The sequence below is a fragment of the Chiloscyllium plagiosum genome, chromosome 45 (assembly GCF_004010195.1).
Source record: "Chiloscyllium plagiosum isolate BGI_BamShark_2017 chromosome 45, ASM401019v2, whole genome shotgun sequence".
In the NCBI taxonomy this organism is placed as follows: Eukaryota; Metazoa; Chordata; class Chondrichthyes; order Orectolobiformes; family Hemiscylliidae; genus Chiloscyllium; species Chiloscyllium plagiosum.
Genome location: NC_057754.1, coordinates 2,381,162 through 2,399,021, shown reverse-complemented (window position 1 = coordinate 2,399,021; position 17,860 = coordinate 2,381,162). Strand labels below are relative to the sequence as shown.

Below are 17,860 nucleotides of genomic sequence, written 5' to 3'. Positions count from 1 at the left end.
TCAACCTCCCTGTACCAATGTCACTCATTAACACAAACTCAACCTCCCTGTACCAATGTCACTCATTAACACACTCAGCCTCCCTGGATCAATGTCACTCCCTAACACACTCAGCCTCCCTGTCCCAATGTCACTCATTAACACACTCACCTTCCCTGTACCAATGTCACTCATTAACACACTCAGCCTCCCTGTTCCAAAATCACTCATTAACACAAACTCAACCTCCCTGTACCAATGTCACTCATTAACACAAACTCAACCTCCCTGTACCAATGTCACTCATTAACACACACTCAGCCTCCCTGTACCAATGTCACTCATTAACACACTCAACTTCCCTGTACCAATGTCACTCATTAACACGCTCAGCCTCCCTGTTCCAAAATCACTCAGTGACACAAACTCAACCTCCCTGTACCAATGTCACTCATTAACACACTCAGCTTTCCTGTACCAGTGAGGTAAAAACAATGACTGCAGATGCTGGAAACCAGATTCTGGATTAGTGGTGCTGGAAGAGCACAGCAATTCAGGCAACATCCAAGGAGCTTCGAAATCGACGTTTCGGGCAAAAGCCCTTCATTAGGAATAAAGCTCATTAACACACTCAGCCTGCCTGTCCCTTTGTCTCTCATTAACACACTTAGCCTCCCTGTACCAATGTCACTCATTAACACACTCAGCCTCCCTGTGCCAATGTCACTCATTAACACAATCTCAACCTCCCTGTACCAATGTCACTCCCTAACACACTCAGCCTCCCTGTACCAATGTCACTTATTAACACACTCACCTTCCCTGTACCAATGTCACTCATTAACACACTCAGCTTCCCTGTTCCAAAATCACTCATTACCACAAACCCAACCTCCCTTTCCAAACATTACACATTAACACAAACCCATTCTCCCTGTACCAATGTCCTACATTCAGCAATCAGCAGCAGCAGGATCAGTTAAAAACAAACGCTGTGAATGCACTTGCTGCATTTTTACCCAGTGAGAAACCTAAACGATCTTTCACACATGAATACTGAGAGTTCTGGAGCTCTAAGAAGCCTGATAAACACTCTTGTAGATTCAGCAAGGACTTATGGAGAAAATCTGCATACAAATTGCCTGTCAGTATCCTACCAAGAGCCCAATGACCCGCCTCGAGCCACTTATATTTCATGCCAGAAAACTGAAGCAAGGTCTAAGTGGAATCCGGTTTGATTATTTAAAGAAGGTGTATCATTTCATTTTTACTGACTTATTCAGTGTCATTTAGCCTGGAGACTTCATAAAAATATACAGTGAAGACCCTGAAAGACTCTATATCTGTTTTGCTGTATCATTCCCAGGTTATTGCATTAAGTGGCTGGTTTGGCAATGTTTAGGTCGCAATCTTTCACAGGTCGGTTTGGAATCGCTCAGAAGCAAGAGGTGGGAACGCAGAAAACAGGTTTGGAATCTAGTAACGCTGTTCGGCAGGGAGTTTCTATCTCCAAGTTGGAAAAGTCCAGAACAAGTGGCTAGAACATTAACAGCTGGGCCACTCATGAAGAACTACTTCACAGAAAGGGAGTGGGAATCTGCCGTTCTCTCCCCACAAGAAGCTGATGTTGAAAGGCTGCCTGCAGATGTCAAAGCTGAGATTGGTAGACTGTTTTGTTTGGGAAAGGGAATGAAGGGATATCAAACTGAGACCAGTAGGTGGAATTATGATATGGATCAGGAGCTGAACAGACTCCTCCTGTTGCCCTGTGACTATACAGTCTTTATGTGGTCTGGACAGGATCTGAATGTTTTGCCCCCAGTAGTATATTCCCACACCTGACTGCAACCAACGCTGTAAAACATTGTTTTAACTTGCTGGGCAAAAAGTTTAAGAATTAATAACAAGGCATTACTACTTACCGTAAATTCCAGTTGAGATACAGGGAAAAGCCTGCAATAAAAGGAACAGACAATGAACTTGTGCTTTTTACTCATCCAATCGATTTTCTTTGAAATTGACATTTTGCCTACTAATTATCTTGAAGGCTTCGTCCCCTGTGTTCCACACACTTTGTGGACCCTTTCCACTGGACTCTGTGCCCAGTATTGGAAATGCTCTGGTCACTTTTGGGCTTTGTTCTGAGAGTTCCTGAGGGTCCTTCCTGGACATTCCATGGATTTGCCAGGAATCAGATCTCCAGGGCACTGACCTATGAACACAAAATTTGATTACCAATGCAACTGATGTGTAAATGTGGCTGCTTGTCCGAGATGCTCAAAGCCATTTGATGAAACTTCCATGTTCAAGCAGAATTGATGAATCTGCTTGTTTCCTTTCCAATTAAAAACAAATTTGTAAACAGGAAAGGACCTTATTATAGAGTCATAGAGAAACAGAAGCAGACCATTTGGTTCAACTTGTCCATACCGACCAGATATCCTAAATTAATCTAGTTCCATTTGCCAGCACTTAGCCCATATCCCTCGAAACTTTCCTATTCATATACCCATCTGGATGCCTTTAAATATTGTAATTTTACCATCCTCTACCATTTCCTCTGGCAGCTTATTCCAAACACGCACCACCCTCTACGTGAAAAAGTTGCCCCATGGTTCCCTTTTAAATCTTTCCCCTCTCACCTTAAACCTATGCCCTCTACTTTTGGACTCTCCTACACTGGGGTAAAGACCTTGGCAATTCATCCTAACCATGCCCCTCATGATTTTATAAAACTCTAAAATATTGCCCCTCAGCCTCTAACACTCCAGGGAAAATAATCCCAGCCCCTCCCTTTGGCTCAAACCCTCCAACTCTGGTAAAATTGTTGTAAATCTTTTCTGAACCCTTTCAATAAAGTGTTGTACATTTTTGAGTATTCTCTGCCCCTGTGAATTCAAAACTGAGATGGATAGACTTGACTGACTTGAATGAAGAGGTAGGGACCATTGGTTGAGATGGTGGAAGTGAAGTCAAAGATTAGACATGAACTTATTGAATGGTCCGGCATAATAAAGATCTTTTCCTGTCTTTTATATTTTTATGAATAGCGCCAGGAAAACCAAAACAGAGTGAAATGGTTCGAAGAGGTGCTTATTGCTGCTGCTGAGACATTACATTAACAGCCTTTTGAATGGATACTATATGAATCTAACCAATTGTCTCAGAGTGGTTTACAACAACTCCCCAACAGCCATGTGTAATTTACTATCACAGTTGGTTCTGCTATAATGCACATTTATTAAACGTGAATTGACTATAATGCAGTTGAAGAATTTAGACCATTATTTGTAGAACACGAATTTACTTACCGAATTGGTTATAACACAACTCTGGTCCCATTGGTTTCAATGATGCTGCTATTACACGCTTTTCTTATAACGCGGAAATCACACGGGAATGAAACCATCACGTTATATCAGTACTCTTCCAGCATATACTTAATTAGTGTTTTATTGAGACATCCTGAAGTTGTGAAAAGTGCTGTATGAATGGGAGGTTTCTCCTACTCAAACCTGTGCTCTATAAGCTTACCGACCTTTGTGGGGTGCTGCAGGATTATGTCGTTGGTGGTTAAAATCTCATTCAGATCAGAGGAACCAAGTGGCCTTCCTTATCCTGGTCCAGGGTCACAGCACTGGGGTACTGTGCAGGCACTGTCAGCAGCTACTTACCAAGGCATGGCCACTGGCAGATGGAGATGGCACAACCATGATACCTGCTGGCCAAGAACACTCCTCGCCAACTGCTGCTGAAATGAGCTGGAGCGAACTGCAGTCTTTTAATTTAAAGTGATGATAAGAAGGCAAGATCCCTGGTGGATACGGAAATGAGCTGGCAGTAGTTGCCATATGGTTCCAGCATGTGGAAGTAACAAGTGTGTATCATTCCCAAGATAGATCTGTGTCGAGGTGTATTCAGAGCAGAGTTCTTAAGAATGTTGGAACATTCACCCACTTGAACGTGTTCTGCCTGTCAATGAGATCATGTCTGATCTGCAACCTTCCTCCTTACACCCACCTTTACCCCATATTCCTCAGGATCTTTAATTTACAAAAACTGTCAGGGAACGATTTGAAGTTCATAACTGATCTAGCATGAATGGCCATGTGTGGTCGAACATTCCAAACCTTGATCAGTCTTTTTGAGTGAAACCACCCATTATGGAGGCGACATTTGGCAGAGATGGTGGAAGAGAGTGTTGTTTTGGCTTGGGGACGTGGCTGGGCAGGCTTTACTTGCACTTCTCATTATATTTGTGAACGGGATTGGCTGCCTGAATTTTGGAACCTGGACAGGTAAGGAGTCAGCAGCCCAGCGTTACCTCATGGGGTCAAAGGTTCTGGTGTCCCATCTAGAAAGCACCCATTCAGGCATTCATTTCCTGTGAGACAGGAGTATTAAGCCATCTGTCAGGGTGGGTACTAATACCTGAACAGTCTGGCCCTTCCACTCTTCCCCAGGCAGCCTGCTTCCTTTTGCCAATCCTGCTTCCTTTCCCCAGTCAGCCAACTGGAATATAAAAGACTCAGGTTATTAGAGGGCTTGACAGGGTAAATGTGGAAAGGTTATTTCCCCTTGCGGGAGAGTCTAGGATCAGACAGCATCATCTCAGAGTAAGTAGTCACCTGTTTAATACAGAGATGAGGAGTAATTTCTTCTCGTACAGGGCCATGAATCTATGGAATTCTTTACTGCAGAGTGCTGTCAAGGCTGGGTCATTATGTCTAATTAAGGCTGAGATAGACAGATTTTTCATCAGGAAGGGAATTGAGCGTTCTCAGGAAAAGGCATGAAAATGGAGTTGTGGGTGATCAGATCAGCTATGATCTCACTGAAAGATGGAGCAGACTCACAAGGCTAAATGGTTCCTTTTTGTTCCAGTGTCTTATGGTCCAACATTTCCTATCCCTGTCACTTCCTCTTAATCCCTTCCTATGTCTGTAATCTCCTGCAGTCCCTACTCAGCTGTCGAAGGAGCAGTGCTCTAAAAGCTTGTGATTTTGAATAAACCTGTTGGACTATAACCTGGTGTCGTGTGTCTTCTGACTGTGTCCACTCCAGTCCAACACTGGCTCCTCCACATCAATCTTTCGAGTCTATGCAGCCATCATTCTGGGAAATATAGGCTGAGCTCCTTCCAAATATTTCCTGCCTAAGGTGAGATACCTTTTCTCATTTTACATTCCCACAATGTATCTACCTGTGATCCCAAGTACCAGGCCAACATCTGCTTGACATTACAGAAATAAGCAGTCTGTATCACCCTCCATTTTGCACATAGGTGCCAGCTGACTGCCTGTTGTCCTTCAGCAACACAATTCTGTTCAAGTGGTAGTGCTGCTCTTGCAATCACAGCACAGTGCACTCGAATGTCAATATTCACTGCAACACTTTACAAATCTATTTGCGAGCATACTGACTCTGTCAGAAAGTAGACGTGGAGGCAATTCAACTTGGAAAAGGTGCATTTGTAGAAAATAGAACACAAATTTAGAAAGGCTGAGAGTCGGACCAAGAACCACAAATCACTCCACTGCCAGACTGCAGCTGCTCCCGCAGCTAGACAGAAAAAGAGAGAGACTCCTGTGAAAACATGGGAACAGCTGGCCAATGAAGAATTATTCTTTGCCTTATTTTTGAAGAGTTTTTCTCTTGGGACTTTCTCTATACTCTCCTGAAGATGCTGTTTTTTAACAAGGATTTCTAACAGGCCTTTGGTGGTTGACCACTCCTCCACCCCAACTTATGGGTCAGCGTTGTGTGGGAATGTTGACAAGCTCTTAACCAGGGAGGATGTGACAAAGGACCTGACGTTCCAATGGAGGTCACAGAGGAGGGATTGGGAACTGGAACTCTGACTCAAATTCTACATCCCTACCTTAGAGACACTGACACCAACTGCTATGAAACTTAACCTCAGCACAGACCAGGGACTCCACCTGGGATCCTACTGTCTCAATAGTGCCTATTGACCAAAGCTTTGGGAGTGAGGTGGAGCAGACTGGTACGAGAATGAATAGCTAAACTCAATATTGTATACTAATGTGTGGTAACATGAGCCAAACATTATGGCTGTCTAGGGAGAGGTTCTGTCTTCTCCTATCGGCAGAGACTTCTGTATGTTTATGTGAGACCTGATAGGGCACAGATTATGATGATACTCCCTATTCCACATAGCCAATTAAGGTGAGCTGTTGAACTGATATCTTTGATGCGCACACCACGAAGGCCTGCATGGCAGATTAAAGCTGAACCCAACACACAGAGACTGATGAGCTGATTGCCATTTTGAAATCTTAGCCCAGAGACACATCACTACAAACAATAAGGACTTGCAGTTATGTAGGGTGCCCCAAAGCACTCTCCAACTTTAGTCACAGACACACAGCAAGCTCCCACAAACACTAGTGAGGTAAATGGCCTGGAGTGTCACATGAACCCAGAGACCTGAGTGGGCAGGATGGAGAAGCGCTCTATTTTAGCAATGGAGTGAAAATGTGAAGATCATGCATCCCAACCTGGCCCTGCTGTTTTCACAGGGTGGAAGGGAATGGAGCAGGTTGTAATTGGCACATCGGTGGTTCAAGGAGGCAACTGCACACATTAAACTGCAGCTTCTTGTGGTCTGATCTGATTCTCACTCAGTGGGGGAGGCTGGATCCAAAACACGGCTGATGTACTTCAGAACCGGTTGGAAAAGGTCAAAGCTTACTGGTGTTTTTTGGAGAGTTTGGGCTCTTTGAAGAGGCAAGGTACAAATAGACTCCCTGCAGCATGGAAGCAGGCCATTCAGCCCATTGAATCCACACTGACCGTCCTCAGAGCAACCCACCCAGACCCGGTCCCCTATCCCTGAAACCCTGCATTTGCCATGGCTAACCCACCTAGCTTGCACATCCATGGACACTATGGGCAATTTTCTAGCATGGGCAATCCTACTAATATCCCTGGGCTGTGAGAGGAAACTCACGCAGACCCAGCGGGAATATGCAAACTCCACACAGCCAGTTGCCCGAAGGTGGAATCGAATTTGGGTACCTGGCACTGTGAGGCAGAAGTGCTAACCACTGAGCCACCTCGCTGTGCTTTTGGTTTTGGTTCCATAATTCTTTTGGGAAGCTCTCAAGTCATTTCAATTTCCTGTCCTTTAAATATCTGAAAAATCTCTGTTAAACAATCGGTGCTTGTTATTTCACACGAATGGTTGTCACTAACTTGTGGATTATCATCACAGAATGAGTGCTGCATGCCTGATTCACAACTTACCATGTTCACAGTGGGGTGCTTGCCAGCTCATAGTCTGAATGGCAGCTTATAAAGTCCTTGAAATGGGAACTATGAATACAAATAGATGTTTTTATAAGAATTAAAGAAAGTAAAGGAATGAGGTTTTGCCAATGAGAGTGCGCTTTTTGAAATATGAGAACAAACAACTTTATTTAATCTCAGCATGGTTCTTGAGTTCTGTCCACTGTGGATAATGGGTGAGTTGGCATGGGGGTGTGAAGTCAGAGGATGGAAGGGCATGTGTTGGCAAGGAGAATGTGAAAGACTACTGGAGGGCGAGCAGGGAGCATAAGGTGGATGAAGCTGGGGATGGGAAGCGTGTGGGGGTTCAGGCTCGACAGCTGTGCATTCCTTTCTGTGATAATCCCTATAAGGCCCATGGGGAATCACTGATTAATTGCTTTGTGAAGCTTGTTGTGTATGTGTTCCCTTGGCAACAGGCAATGACCAGTAGCTGGAACTCATCACCTGAACACGTAATATAAAGCAGACCTCGGGCCCTCTTGTGGTGCCAAGGTAGAGTCCCTACTCCTGGATTGGGAGCCCAGGTTCAAATCCCACCTATTCCAGAGGTGTGTATTAACATCGTTACTGAATAGGTTGGTTTGAAAAATAGGTTGTATTAAAAAAGAACAGACCTAGGGGTTCTTGTGGTGCAGTGGTAGTGTTTCTAATTCTGAGCCAGGAGACCTAGGTTCACATTCCACCTGCTCAGAGGGAGTGTAATAACATTAGGAGAAAGTGAGGACTGCAGATGTTAGAGATCAAAGTCAAAAACTGTGGTGCTGGAAAAGCACAGCCGGTCAGGCAGCATTCGAGGAGCAGGACAGTCGACGTTTTGAGCATAAGCTCTTCATCAGGAATGTGGAACAAGTTGATTAAAAAATGGGATGGTTCGACAGAACTGTCTGTCTCAGGCTGGGATCAGCCGATGTACGCCATGAGCAGTCGCTCTGTGTTGATGTCCAACAATAAACCATGTTCCTTTCCACTTGGGTGATCTGAGTTATTACACTTTCATTCAAGTTTTTCAAAACCGCAACAAAATGCAGGAGGACGGAAGTAGGCTTTTGGCCCTTTGCTGTCCACCTCTGAACTAGAAACTCTCAGACTCAGTAGGCTGCCAACTGATCCCCATCCTGAAACACCACCTAGAACCAACCCCCAAATTTCTGAAGACATGTTCAAAGTTATCCATTATTATTTTTATTGTTGGCCCCTAATAATGCCCACAGATGAAAATAGCTTCTCTATGTTTTGCTCAGCAAGTCTCTTTTGTAAGATTGAAGACTTCTATCAGAGGCCAATGAGATTTAGATGGACACAATTGGAGTCAAAGAGTCATAATGATATACAGCATGGAAACAGACCCTTCTGTCCAACCCGTCCATGCCAACCAGATATCCCAACCCAATCTAGTCCCACCTGCCAGCACCCGGCCCATATCCCTCCAAACCCTTCCTATTCATATACCCATCCAAATGCCTTTTAAATGTTGCAATTGTACCAGCCTCCACCACTTCTTCTGGCAGCTCATTCCATACAGGCACTATCGTCTGCGTGAAAATGTTGCTCCTTAGGTCTCTGTTGTATCTTTCCCCTCTCAGCCTAAACCTATGCCCTCCAGTTCTGGACTCCCCCACCTCGGGAAAAGACTTTGTCTATTTACCCTATCCCACGGCCCTCATGATTTTATAAACCTCTATAAGGTCACCCCTCTGCCTCCGATGCTCCAGGCAAAACAGCCCCAAGCTATTCAGCCCCTCCCTATAACACAAAACCTCCAACCCTGGCACATCCTTGTAAATCTTTTCTGAACCCTTTCAAGTTTCACATCTTTTCGGTAGGACGGAGACCAGAATTGCATGCAATATTCCAACAGGAGCCTAACCAATGGCTTGTACAGCCACAATATGACCTCCCAACTCCTGTACTCCGTATTCTGACCAATAAAGGAAAGCATACCAAACACCACCTTCACTATCCTATCTACCTGCGACTCCACTTTCAAGGAGCTATGAACCTGCACTCCAAGGTCTCTTTGTTCAGCAACACTCCCTAGGACCTTAACCATTAAGTGTATAAGTCCTGTTAAGATTTGCTTTCCCAAAATGCAGCACCTCATATTTATCTGAATTAAACACCATCTGCCACTCCTCAGCCCATTGTCCCATCTGGTCAAGATCCTGTTGTAATCTGAGGTAACCTTCTTTGCTGTCCACTACACCTCCAATTTTGGTGTCATCTGCAAACTTACTAACAATACCTCTTATGCTTGCATTTATATAAATGATTTATATAAATGATGAAAAGTAGTGGACCCAGCACCGATCCTTGTGACACTCCACTGGTCACAGGCCATCAGTCTGAAAAATAACCCTCAAGTACCACCTTCTACCTTTGAGCCAGTTCTGTATCCGAATGGCTAGTTCTCCCTGTATTCCATGAGATCTAACCTTGGTCACCAGTCTCCCATGGGGAACCTTGTCGAACGCCTTACTGAAGTCCATACAGATCACGTCTAGCACTCTGCCCTCATCAATCCTCTTTGTTACTTCTTCAAAAAACTCAATCAAGTTTGTCAGACATGATTTCCCACGCACAAAGCCATATTGACTATCCCTAATCAGTCCTTGCCTTTCCAAATACATGTACATCCTGTCCCTCAGGATTCCCTCCAACAACTTGCACATCACCGATATCAGGCTCATTGGTATACAGTTCCCTGGCTTGTCCTTACCAACTTTCTTAAATAGTGGTACCATGTTAGCTAACCTCCAGTCTTCCGGCACCTCACCTGTGACTATCGATGATACAAATATCTCAGCAAGAGGCCCAGCAATTACTTCTCTAGCTTTCCACAGAGATCTATGATACACCTGAGCAAGTCCTGGGGATTTATCCATCTTTACCTGTTTCAAGCACTTCCTCCTCTGTAATATGGACATTTTTCAAGATGTCACCATTTATTTCCCTACATTCTATATCTTCCAAGCCCTCACTGACACCTCAGTCACCTGCCCTGCCTTATTTCTCAAGAGTAGGTCAAGGTTTGCACCTTCTCTAGGTAGGTACATCCACATACTGACTCAGAAACCTTTCTTGTACACACGTAACAAATTCCTCTCCATCTCAACCCTTAACACTATGGCAATCCCAGTCAATGTTTGTAATGTTAAAAATTGTACCTCATAACCCTTCCTGACCTCACCTTTCAGTTCTGCTATTATTCTCATTAGCTGCATTTGCAGCAGTATGTTCTATCTACCAAATTCACTGCTGAAATTCACCAAAGCCACTTCCATCTAGAAAGACAAGAGCAGCAGGTACATGGGAACGCCAACCCGTGCAAGTTTCCCTCCGAGCCACTCACTTCCTGACTCGGAAGTTTTTCGCTGTTTTACTTCAGTGTTACTGGGTGAAAATCCTGGAATTCCCTCTCTAACAGCACTGTGTGCGCACACCTACACCACATAGACTGCTGTGGTTCAAGAAGGGTGCTCACCACCGCCTTCTCACGGGCAACTAGGGATGGCCAGACCCACGCCTACAATTAATGCAATTATTCCAAATACTGTATATGAGTGACAGCCAAAAATTCCTGCCTCCTCCTGGATATACTCCTTCATTGTCACTGGGTCAAAATCCTGGAATTCCCTCCCTAAGGGCATTGTGAGTCAAGCCAAAGCAGGTGGACTGCAGTGGTTCAAGAAGACACCTCATACCCACCTTCTCAAGGGCAATGGATAACGGGCCATAAATGCTGCTAGTCAGCGACACCCACATCCCACAAAATGCATAAATAAAAACAAAAATATGTGGTGACTGCAAAGTAAAATATTCTGTCTAAACACCACGAAGACTGGTGAGGTCAGAGTCCAGATATCCATTCCAACATTTGGCTTAGTGGCCAGCAGATGAAAAGTGTCTGCCTCTCCCCTGGATAACAGTCACTTAATCCCCGTGCAATGGATTCATTGAGAAGAAATGAGCTGAATATGGAATCCAGGAGCAATGTGTTACTCTCGAGTGATGTGGTGGAGCCGACCAAGCCATCAACCTTTAGCCTTTGTGTGCTCAGACAGGCCATGATGAATTCAGCTGGCTTAATTATTCTGTTAGTAGCATAATTCCTCAGAAAATTACATCTAGGGGCCAAGGCGACACATGTCAGGGTGCGGAGTCAACCCACAAACCAGCTTGTGACAGCGTAAAGCCGGCCACAAAGCAGGCAGCTAGAATGCACAGCCAAACCAGGACCAGCTGCTCAGGATATGGAGCCAGCCCAGGAATTCCAAGCTATCATCCAATAAAAAAAAATTTGAAAATTGTTCCCTAATAAAGGATTGTGTTCTTAAACTCTTCTTTCAAGGAGGTGGTGGAGCAAGGGGCCTGAGCCCGAGGTTTGTCCACTCCCGTCAGCTTTCTTTCTTTCTTGCCTTCTTTTCACTTTTGCTGGTTTTGTTTTGTTTTTTCTTTTAAGCCTGGAGAGTGGTGGGTGAAGGAGGATGCCTCCCGTGGTGGCAGTGGCACCACCACCAGGTCGAGCTGGACCCAGTTCCACCCCAGCCCGGGGTCTCCTAGTGAGTGAGGAGAAGGTCCCGGGCTGACTCCCCTTGCCTGGACCTGCAGGTTAGGCTGAGACTCCATGTCTGCAGCTCGGCCTGGGGGCCTGAAGGAGAAAGGCAGTCTTGGCTCAGCCTGGCACTCTTGTCCTGGGTTAGCAGTCTTGGCCCAGCATGCTGGTCTTCTTAGGAGTGGTTTCTGGCCCAATATTCTAGCAGGCCTGTGTGGTGGTCTCATCCTGGCTGAATCTTCAGGATATTCCATTGTTTCTAAATTGGCTATCCCTGAGCCCAGGAGCCATTAAGAGTCACATACCGAGGGTCTAACCAGTAATAAGTAATCTAAAACTGTACAAGCTACTTAAGCTGAGAGATCGTAACAATTCTTCAAGGCGATGATGCCAAAACAGGACAGTAAGGAAGATACATGAGTATCTGCCGTGGGAACACACCCATCACATACACGGCAAGTAACTTGGCCAATGTTGTCTACCTCATATGCTGCAGGCAAGGACCCCCCAAGGCATGGTATATTGCCGAGACCATGCAGACGCTATGAGAACAGATAAATGGAGGGCCTCCTCCCTCACCACTCCCTTATCACCCATGAGGAAGAACGCCTCATCTTCTGCCTTGGGATCCTCCAACCCCATGGCATCAATGTGGATTTCACCAGTTTCCTCATTTCCCCTCCCTTCACCTTATCCCAGTTCCAACCTTCTAGCTTAGCACTGCCCTCACAACCTGTCCTATCTGTCCATCTTCCTTCCCACCTATCTGCTCCACCCTCCTCTCTGGCCTATCACCATTACCCCCACCTTCATCCACCTATTGCACTCTCAGCTACTTTCTCCCCAGCCCCACCCACCTCTCATTTATCTCTCCACTCCCAAGGTTCCCAGCCTCATTCCTGACCAAGGGCATTTGTCCAAAATGTCAATTTTCCTGCTCCTTGGATGCTGCCTGACCTGCCGTGCTTTTCCAGCACCACACTCTCAACTTTACTCACACCGTCTGACTCTGATGATCTCCTGCAGAGACTTATTACTCAGCCTCTCGACCCTCCACTCACACCATTTGTATGGTTTTTTGATCTCTCTGCCCATAAATTCTCTGCCTGTATGCTTCTCTCTCGCTCTACCTAACAAAGGGGCAATGCTCCAAAAGCTTGTGATCTCAATTAAACCTGTTGGACTATAACCTGGTGTTGTCTGACTTCTGACCTTATTCTCCCAGATGTTCGGCTTAACTGGTGTATAATTTCCTGATAAGGACACCAAGATAAGATTATGGGAATTTCAATCAACTTTGTAAATTCCTCCTCATTGACATTGGATGACTGATACTGTTCTGCACACTTGCCCAGAATTAATCTATTTATTAGCCCTCATCCCAGACTCCTTCATCAACATCCATGGGTATGTCCCAACAGTAGGTCAGAGCCACCAGTTGTGGGAGAGACAGTGATGCATAGGGATTGGCCCAGATTTTCTCAAAGTTTCAGGTCAAACAAGGTCAAAGAGACCTCATGCTGACCACAGTTAGCACTGTCCCTCAACTGAATGAGTACAGCTACAGGGTGTACATTGCTCAAAGGAAACACTACAGTTTTGGATGGTAATTCAATAGTAACACCCAGAATCTTTGATTATGGCTGTCGACAATATTTGTTATTAGAAAAGACCATAATACAGTTTAAATGAAAACGAAAATCTCGTCTATATCACAGAGATGCTTTCTATTTTGTAGTCTGACACTACCAATGTTTCAAATGACAAACGATAGACCAAGCAGTTCAAATCTAGCCAATGATTGAGCGAGCAGACTTTGAATCCATTATAACATAAACATAGGAACAAGAGCAGGCCATTTAGTCCATCAAATCTGTTCTGCCATTCCATACTATCATAGAGACAAAAAAACTGCAGATGCTGGAATCTAAGGTAAATAAGCAGGAGGCTGGAAGAACACAGCAAGCCAGGCAGCATCAGGAGGTGGAGAAGTCGATGTTTCGGGTGTAAGTTGAAACTTTATTGCTGGAACAGCACAGCAGGTCAGGCAGCATCCAGGGAACAGGAGATTCGACGTTTCGGGCACAGGCCCTTCTTCAGGAATGAGCAGAGAGTGTTCAGCAGGAGAAGATAAAAGGTAGGGAGGAGGGACTTGGAGGAGGGGCGTTGGAAATGTGATAGGTGGAAAGAGGTCAAGGTGAGGGTGATAGGTCGGAGTAGGATGGAGGCGGAGAGGTCTTCTGTGGATGAAGAACAGTAGAGGTCCTTTTGGAGGTCCAGTAGAGACCTCTCCGCCTCCATCCTACTCCGACCTATCACCCTCATCTTGACCTCTTTCCACCTATCACATTTCCAACGCCCCTCCTCCAAGTCCCTCCTCCCTACCTTTTATTTTCTCCTGCTGAACACTCTCTGCTCATTCCTGAAGAAGGGCCTGTGCCCGAAACGTCGAATCTCCTGTTCCCTGGATGCTGCCTGACCTGCTGTGCTGTTCCAGCAATAAAGTTTCAACTTTGATCTCCAGCATCTGCAGACCTCACTTTCTTTTCGGGTGTAACCCTTCCTCAGTCCTGAAGAAGGGTTACACTGAGAGAACACAGACATCTCTATAGCTCTATGACTCTATTACAGCGCAGTACAGGCCCTTCGGCCCTTGATGTTGTGCTGACCTGTGGAACCAATCCGAAGCCTATTCATCCTACCCTGCTCCATTATTATCCATATTAGATTTTTAGATTAGATTCCCTACAGTGTGGAAACAGGCCCTTTGGCCCAACAAGTCCACACCAACCCTCCAAAGAGTAACCCAGCCAGACCCATTTCCCTCTGACTAATGCACCTAACCTATGGGCAATTTAGCATGGCCAATTCACCTGACCTGCACATCTTTGGACTGTGGGAGGAAACTGGAGCACCCGGAGGAACCCACGCAGAGACGGGGAGAATGTGCAAACTCCACACAGACAGTCACCCGAGGCTGGAATCGAACCTTGGACCCTGGTGCTGTGAGGCAGCAGCGCTAACCACTGAGCCACCGTGCTGCCCATATGTTTATCCAATGACCATTTAAATGCCCATAGAGTTGGCAGGGTTACTACTGTTGCAGTAGAACAGGGCTTCTGTTCAACATTACCAGCCCAATTTTCCTAACAGACACTGGGGGCTTTCAAACAACTTCTGCTTTTATTTGGATGATATCACTCAACTCAATCCCTACAATAGCAAAGTATAAGGATAACCTGAACAAATTTTAATTTGATTCAGAAACTCAATAAACAATTACATCTGTGCACCTGAATCCTAATTATAACTTTGAGATTTCCTGAACCCTAGTCTCAATAGGCAGAAAGTTGCTGAAAACCCACCTTCAATACCGAGATACATCCTAAATTTCTTGTCTCAATATCCAGGAGTGCTCTGAACATCCAGGTAGGTAATGAACCCCAGTCTCAACACCCAGCTTTATCCTAAACCCCAGTCTTAATACCCAGATGTGTTCTAAACTCCAATCTTAACACCCGGACTGTCTCTGATTTCCAATCTCAGCATCTGGTCTTATTCTAACCTCGGTGTCAACATTCAAACTCACCCTGAATCTTAACTTGGTTAGCAGCTTGTACTACTCACCCTGACCTCTAGCTCGAAGGTTGTAGGCCTCATTCCTGATGAAGTGCTCCTGCCCTAAACGTCGATTATTCTGCTCCTCGGATGCTGCCTGACCTGCTGTGCTTTTCCAGCAACACTCTAATCTTGATCTCCAGCATCTGCAGTCCTCACTTTTGGTCTAGCTTAAAACGTCAACTTCTCCATCTCCTGATGCTGCCTGGCTTGCTGTCTTCTTCCAGCCTCCTGCCATTCCATACTATCATGGCTGACCATCCACTTCAATGTCTTTTTCCCACACCATTCCAAAATCCTTTTCGTCATTGGCATTCAGAAATCTATCAATCTCTATTTGAAACATATCCAATGACTGAGTGGAGAGAATTCTAAACAAAAATTGCTGGAAATCACAGCGGGTCAGACAGCATCTGTGCAGAGAGAACAGGCTAATGTTTGGAGTCGAGATGTCTCTTCATCAGAGTCACCTAGACTCGAAACATTAGTGTGCACGTTCTCCATGGATGCTGCCTGACCTACTGTGATTTCCAGCACATCTCCTCTGTCTATCCCTTTAAGTATTTCATGGGTTCTCAACGAAATCACGTCATTCTTCAAAGCTCTAGAGAATACTGGCTCAATTTCTCTAATCTCTCTTCATAGATAGTCCAGGGAACACTTTTTTCCTCTCCCTCTGTGGCAATAACATCCTTCCTAAAGTAAGGGGACCAAAATTGCACACAATATTCGAGGTGCAGTCTACCAAAGATTCCACACAATTGAAGCAAGCTTTACCAACCCTGTCCCATTAGCCTTCAGGATGCTCCTTTTTTCCAGCCCTGGTCCAACATGGTCTGGAAGGATTTGTCAGAGGCAGAGTTAAGTTCTGCTCAGAATGCTGAGTGAATTCGGCAAAGCTAACCACGTAGGGCTACTTTTATCTTAAATCCACTCCCCCCCCTCCACTCAATCCCCCACCCCCACAGTTGGCTATCTTGAGCAGCCTGGGAATCAAATCTGAGAACTTTCTCATGATGCAGGCTTGTAATGTATTAGGTGAGAATGCAACCTTCTGTATCAAACATGCTGAAAAACAGAAGTGAGTCAGATATTTTGTCCACCGTCCATCTCAGCATATTAAACTATATCAATGGCATGGACAGAGATAGAGATACTGACTGAAAGAACACGCGAATATATATCCCCAAACACAGTGACAAATGAAGAGCAGCTGATCAATATGGATCAAGTCAGCAAACTCTTGTACAGGTGTAAGAGAGGTGAATGACATTAATCCAGTTTAAACTGGTTTTCTGCCACTCGCAAATGCTGGACAGGTCCCAGGATTCTTATGCACTCAATCGTCAATCATAAAATTCATTACAAACAAGGATCACTCAGCAGTGTTGGAAAGGCGTCTCATTTCTCATTTTAACCCACTCAGTAATAAAGGGGACAAGTGTCTGGAAACAGTGGGCAAAGGGGGTGTGTGGTAATAGAATTCCCCTCTCACCCAATTCCTTCCTCTTTACCGCTTCCAAAAGAAGGATAAAAATTATTAACTGCAGCGACTTCATGACAAGTGAACCAATTTAACCGGTCAATAATTGAGCCAGCCATAGACTGCAGATTTGAAAAGTGATTCGAGAACTGGGGGCTCCTTTCAACAACAGGAACACTGTGTTTATTTAAATGCCTTTGATGTAGTAAAACATTCCAAAGTGCTTCTCAGGAATGACATCAAACCCAAACTCTGACCCAAAGCTCCGTCAGAGGTCAGTTTTAAGGAGCGTCTTGACAGAGGTCAGAGGAGACAGATTTAGAATGAACTCCCTACAGTGTGGAAGCAGGCCATTCGGCCCATCAAGTCCACACTGACCCTCCGAAGAGCATCCCACCCAGACCCATCACCCGATCTTATCCCTGTAACCCTGCATTTTCCATAGCTAACCCACCTAGCCTAGACATCTCTGGACACCATGGGGCAATTAAGCATGGCCAATCCACCCTAACCTGCACATCTTTGGACTGTGGGAGGAAACTGGAGCACCCAGAGGAAACCCACGCAGACACGGGGAGAATGTGCAAATTCCACACAGACAGTTACCTGAGGCTGGAATCAGGTCCCTGGCGCTGTTAGGCAGAGAATTCCAAAACTTAGGGACCCATGTAGCTGAAAGCATGGCCCCCATTGATGGAGTGATGGGAATCAGAGGACTGCCCAAGTGGCTGGAATCCAGGGATGTGCAAAAATATCAGATGGCTGTAGGGACTCTGGAGATTACAGAAATGGGTTGCAGGGGATCTTAAAAATTATAGAGATGGGAGAGGTGCAGAGGTTGGAGGTCATTACAAAGCAAGGGAGCAGTGTAAGGGCTGGAGGGGGTTACAGAGATAGGGAGGGGGTGTAGGGGC

At 45.3% G+C, this 17,860-nt stretch overlaps 1 protein-coding gene across 3 annotated transcripts in view; it reads right to left on the bottom strand.

The window, feature by feature from the left end:
- The window catches only part of LOC122543809 (macro domain-containing protein CT2219-like), a 955,696-nt gene that overhangs the window by 56,730 nt on the left and 881,106 nt on the right, over window positions 1–17,860 (bottom strand). For all 3 annotated transcript variants that reach the window (XM_043682600.1, XM_043682599.1, XM_043682598.1), the window contains one exon: window positions 1,902–1,932. In XM_043682600.1, the coding sequence (XP_043538535.1) occupies window positions 1,902–1,932 (31 nt within the window). The remainder of the gene's footprint in view (window positions 1–1,901; window positions 1,933–17,860) is intronic.